The 8,950-nt window shown below is 53.3% G+C and overlaps 1 protein-coding gene across 1 annotated transcript; it reads right to left on the minus strand.

Moving 5' to 3' along the window:
• Window positions 1–3,016: 3,016 nt before the first annotated feature.
• Window positions 3,017–7,995, minus strand: mycn (MYCN proto-oncogene, bHLH transcription factor). Its single transcript, XM_068342300.1, has 3 exons — window positions 7,121–7,995; window positions 6,071–6,749; window positions 3,017–4,220 (listed from the first exon to the last, which is right to left on the minus strand). The coding sequence occupies exons 2-3, from the start codon at window positions 6,726–6,728 to the stop codon at window positions 3,400–3,402; spliced, it is 1,479 nt and encodes a 492-aa protein (XP_068198401.1). The 5' UTR covers window positions 6,729–6,749; window positions 7,121–7,995; the 3' UTR covers window positions 3,017–3,399.
• Between the last annotated feature and the right edge of the window lie 955 nt (window positions 7,996–8,950).

Raw genomic sequence — 8,950 nt, forward strand, 5'->3', positions numbered from 1 at the left:
GAGCCAAGGTCGTTTCTTCCTCAGAACGCGCTCTTGAAAGGCTATTCAGGGGATTCTTCAATGAAACCCTATTACATTTGTGTGTGTGTGTGTGTGTGTGTGTGTGTGTGTGTGTGTGTGTGTGTGTGTGTGTGTGTGTGTGTGTGTGTGTGTGTGTGTGTGTGTGTGTGTGATAGAGAGAGGGAAAGGTATTCTGGGGGCCAGGCTACAGTACCATCTGTATGCAAATCTCCCCCGACTTTGGTAAACTTTGATCAAACACTCAGGCCTCACACACACACACACACACACACACACACACACACACACACACACACACACACACACACACACACCAATGTTTTCTGCCCCTACATCCCCACCCCTACCCGGTTTACGAGCACCTGCGACCGCGCCGGACCCAGCAACAGATGGCGACACACACACACACACACACACACACACACACACATTGGGCTTTTTTTTCCTCCATGTGGGGGGGGGGGTTAACCTGCTGAATCTTGTATGGGGGGGGGCAACGGGAATGTTGTGACAACTGTTGTCAATGAACGCTCCGGCGATGAACACACACACCATGTTATCAGTGTGTGTGTGTGTGTGTGTGTGTGTTGGAGGGGTGTAAGCCCATTAGAGGTGTGTGTCGGGGTGCGGCGGGCAGGAGGATCATGGGTATTAATCAGAGGAAAGCCTCGGCCATATGTCTGTGTAACGCAGGAGAGGCTCCGCCCCCTGTAAAACAATTAGCCTCATCTCAGAGGAAATGTGTGTGTGTGTGTGTGTGTGTGTGTGTGAGTGTGTGTGTGTGTGTGTGTGTGTGTGTGTGTGTGTGTGTGTGTGTGTGTCCATGAGCTGGTTCTCGTTCCTTTAACCAACACACTGTAAACCATCAGGCAGATGGTGAGGGGAAGTCCCCCGAGAACACACACACACACACACACACACACACACACACACACACACACACACACACACACACACACACACACACACACAATAAGTGCACACAAAGTCACCAGACTCCTGTTATGTAATCCACCAGCCCCCCCCCCTCCTTCTTGCCCCTCCCGACCCCCCCTTGCCCCCCCCCGTTGCCCCCCATACAGGGGGGCTACCTCTTGTTCTGTCTCAGCTCCAAAACAAAGTCATCCGTCTTCATCCGGCGCTGTCGTCTGCAGGCGCTCACATACCTCTGCACCGTCGGCCAATCAGAACGCTGCATCCTCCGAGCCGTGACATCATCGTCGTTGAAGGATGACATCATCGTTACCAAACTAGAAGCTCTCTGACCATCATATACATATATATATATATATTATATTCACTCTGGTGTGATTCCTTTTAATTCCAGCTCCCCTCCCTCCCCTCCTTTCCCCTTCCCATGATGCTTTGCGGCTGTGGCGTTCATGGCTGCTCAGAGCCGGGGGTAACAGATTTCTCTTTCAGGGGTGTCCAGAAGACGCCAGACCCGCCTCGAGAGTGACACATAGTTGAGTCGAGGCCCGGTACCCGGGGGGGTGGGGGGTACCGGGGCGGGTGGAGGAAGAGGAGGAGGAAGATGGAGCCATGTGGTTGATGTTGGTAAACACGATCCGGCGTCGTGGCGCCGGGGCCACACACAGACCGGGACAAAAGGTACAGTCACACACACACACACACACACACACACACACACACACACACACACACACACACACACACACACACACACACAGATATTCGAACAGACAAACAGGAGACTCTCTTGCTGTCTGCCACTCAGCAGCTGCTCCAGTTTCCATGGCAACAGCCCGAACAATGCAGTAGGAAGGGCCTGTGTGTGTGTGTGTGTGTGTGTGTGTGTGTGTGTGTGTGTGTGTGTGTGTGTGTGTGTCGGGGCAGCGGGGGGGGGGGCTGAGAGGCTCTCTCTTTATTTCTTTGTCAGGATGAGACTTTCAGAAACACCAAAACAAACAGGGAAGCAAACGAGGAAGAGGAAGGACACGCCCCTCTTCCTCTTCCTCTTCGGTGTGAAATGACCCCACGGAGACCGGAACGGCTTCTTTTTTCTTTCTTTTTTTTTTTAAGGATGTCTATTTTATTTATTTTTTTTCAAAATGAGGTATTTCAAAGTGCTATGAGTCGCAGCACTACAAATGTACATTTTTCTTTTATTAAAAAGTGAAAAACAACAAACAAAACAAAACATCTGTTATATCCGTTTACCCAGAGTTCTATGCACCCGATAGTTACAAATATAAACAAAAAAAGAGGAAAAGGATAGAAGAGGTTTCGCTGTACAAAAGAATCATCTGAGCTGGGGGGTGTGGGGGGGGGGGTTCAGGGACAGGGGGGCGGGATAAAGTGATATCTACTGGGAACTCATTTTCATACGAAAATATAGGTATCAAATTTAGTATGTATCAGGTTCACACTAAAAGCATAAAGGTGTAGAATTAGTAATACGGTACAATACAAAGGAGGAGGAGGGTCAATATATTGTTATATTACAAAGGTCAAAGGTCAAAGTTCAACGACGCTCAAAAATCGAGGCCTTACAGTACTTTAAAGGTATATAAACTTCCAGTCTAGTTATTGGCAGCTTCCTGACGTGTAGTATATATATTTACACACATATTCATATGTAAATATATATATATATATTTATATAGATATAAAAACAAGGACAACAGTTTTACAAAAAACAAGGCAGAGTGTTTGTTTGTTTGTTTGTTTGTTTGTCTGTACACGGTTGTTTATGTACAAAAGTGTCAGCTTAGCAAGGTGCACAGGTTTACATCCCACTGATTGGTTCAGAGCACCGGGGCGTGAGGAGGGAGTGGCTTCTTGTTTCCCCGCCTCCCCCCACCATAAGTGGGCGGAGTCTCTTCAGTTTGTTTATGTTTATGTGTTTGTTTTTTTTGGGGGGGGGGGGGTTTGCAGCGGTGAAGGCAAAAAAGTTAAGTGTGCACTGCTTCCTGGTTTGTCCCCGCCCTCCCGTCCCATGCCCCGCCCCCAAACCCCGCCCACCCGATCCCTGTGTGTGGGGAATCCCCTGATTCCAGGCTGGTGTCACAGTGAGTACACAAAAATAAACAACAACAACAACAAAAAGGTACAAATAGAAATGATATAAAAAAAGCCCCGCCCCTTCTCAGGAGGAAGCCCCTCCCCCTCTCCTTCCTCGCTCGTTTTTTGTTTGTTTGTTTTTTTCCTCAAATGTGACTGGATTGAAAAAAAAAGTAAACCCTAAACATTCTTAACGTCAACAAATGTGCAAAAAAAGTGGCGGCAGTGAAAGTCCGAGCGTCCCCTCCCCCCCTTTTAACCCCCTTCGCTGTCCTCGACCAATCAGACGGAGGTGGGAGGAGTCAATGTGAGCGTGCCTGCGTCGTAGTGGTCATCCGTTTTTTGTTTTTCTTGTTAGCGAGTCCTCGCCTGCTCCAGGCGGCGCATCAGCTGCTGCCGGCGGGCGTGGAGGCGGTCCTTCTCCTGCTGTAGCCCCGCCCCCTCGGCCTCCAAGGCGTTAACGTATTCGGCCGCCTTCTTGAGGATCAGGACCTTCGCCGCCTTGTCGTTGCGCGCCAGCTCGGGCACGTGGTCGCGCAGCGTCAGGAAGCTGGAGCGCAGGTCGTTGCGACGCTGGCGTTCCAGGATGTTGTGGTTGCGCCGCCGCTCGCTGTCCTCCGAGTCGGAGCCCCCCCGCGGGCTGCTGTCCCCGCCTCCGACTCCGCCCCCGCCGCGTTTGCTGCTCCGCGACGGCGCCGCCGATGCGCCGAAGGAGCTGCAGGAAGACGAGGAAGAAGACGAGGAGGCGGTCCTTGTGGTGGTGCTGGTGGGGGGGGGTCTGGGGGCGTCTGACGTCTTTTGCTTCTTAGGGGGCGGGGCCGGGTCGTCGTCCGAGGCGTACGGCGAGGGGGCGGCGTAGTTGTGCTGCTGCTGGTGGACCGAGCTCCGCTTCAGGATCAGCTCCTGGGGGGGGGCGCCGCGGCAGACCAGACGACTCACCCCCACCCCCACCGGCCCCGGGGGGCCGCCGCGGGGCTCCTGGCTCCGGGGGTGAACGGAGATGGTGACGGCGCCCGTCGTCATGGGCGACGCCTTGACGGAGGAGCGCCGCTTCTCCACCGTCACCACGTCGATCTCCTCCTCCTCCTCCTCGTCTTCGTCTTCTTCATCACCCTCCTCATCATCATCATCGTCGTCGTCGTCGTCGTCATCATCATCCTCGTCGTCTTCTTCTTCTGTGGAGACAAACAGATTTTAGCATTAGCATTAGCGTGGGCGGAGCCAATCGTCCAGAGACACGCCTGCTTCCACGTGGAAGGCCTTAGTGGCCAATCAGAGAGCAGCCCCGCCTCCTTCCCTTCATCGTAATACCTGAGACTAACGGTGGGCGGAGCCTCTGATGGAGACAGGAAGTCCCCCCCCCCTGAGAGTCATAATGGCTCTCATTATGAGCTCAGCAGCGTCTGTGGCGTTTACCGACGCCGCCTCAGCATTTTGGAGACACACATGAGGGGGGGGGGTCGGGGTGGGGGGGGCATCAAAACAAAGCAGAGCCCAGCTGGGGGGTGAGGGGGCGTGGCCAGGTTTACCACATGTGAAGCTGGGATTTAGCTGTTTAGGGTTTCGTTTATTAGGGGGTAGGAATAAAAGTGTGTGTGTGTGTGTGTGTGTGTGTGTGTGTGTGTGTGTGTGTGTGTGTGTGGCCTGCAGGTAGGAATCATCCTTCCAGGTGTGTCTCGTGAGTCTCACCTGGACAGCTGATCGCTACCTTCAAAGCGCGCGCCACAAAGGGGAAGAGCCGCGCCGCTCGCGTCAGACGCGGCAAAAACCGCGCGCGGTGGGTTGCAGACGCGGCAGACGCGGCAGACGCGGCGCGGTCGCTGCTCCCCCCTTTTTTTTTTTAAGCCTCGGCCCTGGAGCGGCGCCAGGGAGACAGCTGTCGAGATGGAAGCGCTCGTTTCAAAGCTGCCCCCCCCACCCCGCTTCTACCACCACCACCGCCCCCCCCAGCCCCCCCAGCAAAAGGAGGCAGCCCGGGCCCGTCCTCCTTTTCTTCGCGGCGGCGGCGGCGAAGGAGGTGTTTGGCAAAGGCTGGCCCTGTCTGCCCTCCGTGCCAAGCTGTGTGTGTGTGTGTGTGTGTGTGTGTGTGTGTGTGTGTGTGTGTGTGTGTGTGTGTGTGTGTGTGTGTGTGTGTGTGTGTGTGTGTGTTCTAAGTAGAAAACACACTGATAAGAGCTCGTGAGTGTTTGTTTTTTGAAAGTCATCGGCAGAAATCGATGTGAGATTAATTCTGTGGGTGATTCAGTGTTTCCGAACCTAAACACTCATTAAACCAAAGAGAAACACGCGAGTGTGTGTGTGTGTGTGTGTGTGTGTGTGTGTGTGTGTGTGTGTGTGTGTGTGTGTGTGTGTGTGTGTGTGTGTGTTTAAAGCCTTTAGTGACACACTCCTTCTGTATCTGGGGGCTAATTCCATTCCTCAGGAGCTCAGAGACGCAGTTTGCGCGTAAAATTCTCCTTTTTAATCCGCGCGTAACGGAAGCTTCAGCGGCGCCGTGAACCCGACACTTCATCAGCTCATCACATTATCGAACACCTACTCACCCCCCCCCATCTGAAACCATCAACGCCACCCCTGCCCCCCCCCCCCCTCACTGAACCTGCCCCGGCAGCGGATCTGTGCGGCGTCTTTTTTGTTTGGCTTCGGATGCCAACCGGGTCCAGGAAAGGCGCACGACCCCCCCTCACTGCCCCCCCCCCCCCATTTTACCGCCATCTGCCGGATGGAGAGCTGCTGATTACATAAACCGTTCAGTGTGTCATTACTCCGGTGGGCGTGCGCGTGCGCGTGCGCGGAGTGTAACGAGGTAATCCGATTCTGGTTCACATGAACGAGCCCGATAATAATAACAATAATACTAACAATAATAATAACAACAACAATAATAACAATAATAATGATAAAATAATAAAATAATAATAATAGTAATATTAATAATATTATTAATAATAATAATATTATTAATATTATGTTTCTTTCCATTGAAGCGGGATTTCTGTGGAAACAAAGGTTTTCCGGTTCTTACCGGAGTCACTGGCTGCCCCCCCGTGGGTCGTGGACGTGTTCACGGTCGCCGCCGCGTCCCTGCTGACGTTCTTCTTGTGTACCGGGAAAGGGAAGACTACCGTGGGGTCCACGCACTCCGACACCGAGCTGCGGTTCGCCGCTTCCTGCGCCTTGACGCACACGTTCCGGCCGCCGCCTCCTCCTCCTCCTCCTCCTCCACCTCCTCCTCCTGCGGCCGTGGAAATAGCCTTCCCGAGTTTCTCCGTGACCACCCGCTCCAGCTTTTCCCGGGCCGAGAAGCCGCTCCACATACAGTCCTGGATGATGATGCTGCTGGGGTTAGAATCCAAAGCGGAGCCGAATAGGTCCACGTCGTCGGACGCCCCCCAAATATCGTCCCCAGGGAGGAGCAGGAGCTCGGAAGCCCAGTCCAGCGGGTCCCCCAAGCCGAAGCCCAGAGGATCTGCCTCCGGGGAGGCGCTCGCCGGCTCCCCCGGTAGCGCAGCTCGGCTCGGGGAGAGGGGCGGAGTGGGCAACAACTCGAATTTCTTCCAGATGTCCTCCCCCGGTGGCGCAGAGTCGGGACCACAGAAGTAGAAGTCGTCCTCATCCGGGTAGAAACACGGCTGCAGGGAGTCAAACTCCAGGTCGGAGTTTTTACTGACGGTCGCCGGCATTCTAGCCCACAATGGAAAAACCTGGGGAGGAACAAAGATGCTTTTAGTCTCCAGGAAGAAGAAGAAGGAGCGCGTCTGCCCCCCCCCCCCTTCCTTGTAGCACACCTGAAAACTATGTGGAAGAGGAGCGTGGGTCCAAGCCCACCCGCAGACCCACGCTCCCTCCTCTGTGGGCTTTAAAACCCGCCCCAACCCCACCGGGGGAACCGTGCGTAAAAATGTGTCCGCGAGAAAAGACGCGCAGGGTTAACGTGAAAGGAGGTAAAAGTGGAGGGGGGGGGTGTTTACAGGGGAAATGACAACAGTAAATAACAACAGATGATTTATTCAGCTAAACCGGAATGGATCCGCGCGTCCTGGAGGGGGGTGTGTGTGTAGGGGGGGGTGCTCACCTCGTCCTGGATGAGATCGCTCGAACCGATTCCTCCTCTCGTCTCAGTCAGGAGAACAAACCCCGGGCTGGAGCAGTCATCCACTCTGGGAGCACAGACAGTCCTCTGACACACATTGTGGCTGGCTGCGTGTTATACACTCAGTTCTGCGGGAGGAAAGTAGAGACTCCGCCCTCCCCGGGCCCGGGGGGGTGAGGAGGAGGAGGAGGAAGAGGAGGAGGAGGGGAGGTGGTCCAGTCGGGCTTTGGGTTTGTTGCGGCGCGGGAGAGAGGCTGACTGGAGCTTTCTTTCAAGGTGAAGTGAGAAAATAGCCTAAACATGGAGGCAAGAATGAAAGCAGGGGGGGGGGGGGCATCCATCCATCCATCTATCATCCATCCATTCATCCATCCATTCATCCATCCCTGCTGAGATGAACCAGGTGGGCTCAGGTGTCACCCTGGGTGCTCCTTACGGGTTTAAACCAACAACCTCCACCTCTTTAAAAGTACAATCAAGCATCAATTTATACTTATTGATCACCAATAGACTTATTTACGATCCTGAAATGGGGGGGGTTTGTCTGCGTAAATTCGCTTTTATTGCGGTGAAAATCTCACCTCAGTTGACGCTGACGGGTTTTATTCCGACACTGGAGCTCCGAATAGAATTTCTGTCTTTTGTCTGAGGCCCACCAGCATCCCAGGATACTCACACACCAGACTCCACCGAGGAGGTCCCGCTGCGCCCTCACACGGACGCTGAAGGAACTGCAGCGTAAAAGACGCGCTTCACCGGCGCGTCCCAGACAAACAAAGACTGACCAGGGAAAAAAAAAACAACAACACACACACACACACACACACACACCATCCAAATGGAGTCAGTGTGTGTACATGGGAATTAAAAAAATATTTCTAATTAAGGGTGGGGGGAAAAAATAAAAGTCGTCCCAGGACGCGTGGAGCGACGTCTCCATCCGTTTTTCATGCGTCTCCGGGATCAGACAGGATCCGAGAGGAGCGCGTTACGTAACCGCAAGCGGTGGTTGTAGCCTGGAGTCATTCCCATTCCCTTTTTCTAATGACAGCTTAGGAGGAATGGCGCATCTGTAATTACGCAGACAGGCACAGGCGGACGCGTATATTGATATATTCAGGGAAAAACGTTTAGAGAATTCCAGTTGGACGCCAGCTGTGAGCAGGAGGAGAGGCTGGGATGTTCCTGCCAGACAATGGGAGATGAGCAGACCAGCATTTTAGTCAAGGAAAAGAGTTCCAGTGAGGAGAGAGTGAAACATTTACAGGATGGGTGATTTATTTATCGCTTTACGCCATTTCTGGTCCCTTTGTGGTGATTTTTTAAATTTTATTTCCCTCCCCATGGGTTGAGTTCAAACGACCACAGTGAAAAGTGAGAACATGCAGCTGTTTTGCCCTCAGAGTAGGAATAGCAGGGAGTTTCCTGGGACTGGCTCGGCAGCTCCCAGGAACTGTGGAGATGGTTTTTGGGAGTCCGAAACTCCCCACAGGCTCTTCTTCTTCTTCTTCTTCTCCTCTTCCTCAGCTGCGACCCTCCAGCAGCAGCTTCCTCCGCTGTGAAACGGAGACGGGAGTGGGAGGAAGAACAGAAGGGAGGTTTTTTTTTTTTTTTTCCTTTCCAAGAAGACAGGAAGCCGAACGCCGCTGCTTTGCTTTCTTGCGCAGAGTAAACACTTCAGAAACGGAGCAGATGGGATCGGGGAGGCCGCACGTGTTGGCCGCTTTGCATGCTGGGATGGACCAGATGTTGATATCGTTATGATTATTATCTGATTGCAGCTGATTTTGTATTCACACCGGCAGGTCGTCG

This window comes from Antennarius striatus, chromosome 19 (genome assembly GCF_040054535.1).
Source record: "Antennarius striatus isolate MH-2024 chromosome 19, ASM4005453v1, whole genome shotgun sequence".
In the NCBI taxonomy this organism is placed as follows: domain Eukaryota; kingdom Metazoa; phylum Chordata; class Actinopteri; order Lophiiformes; family Antennariidae; genus Antennarius; species Antennarius striatus.

What these genes read in the sequence shown, in the direction of transcription:
- mycn (XM_068342300.1), bottom strand. Translation starts at nt 6,728, where the DNA reads ATGCCGGCGACCGTCAGTAAAAACTCCGACCTGGAGTTTGACTCCCTG. An exon ending in GGGGGCAGCCAGTGACTCCG is followed by an intron (nt 4,221 to 6,070) that starts GTAAGAACCGGA and finishes TTGTCTCCACAG; the next exon opens with AAGAAGAAGACGACGAGGAT.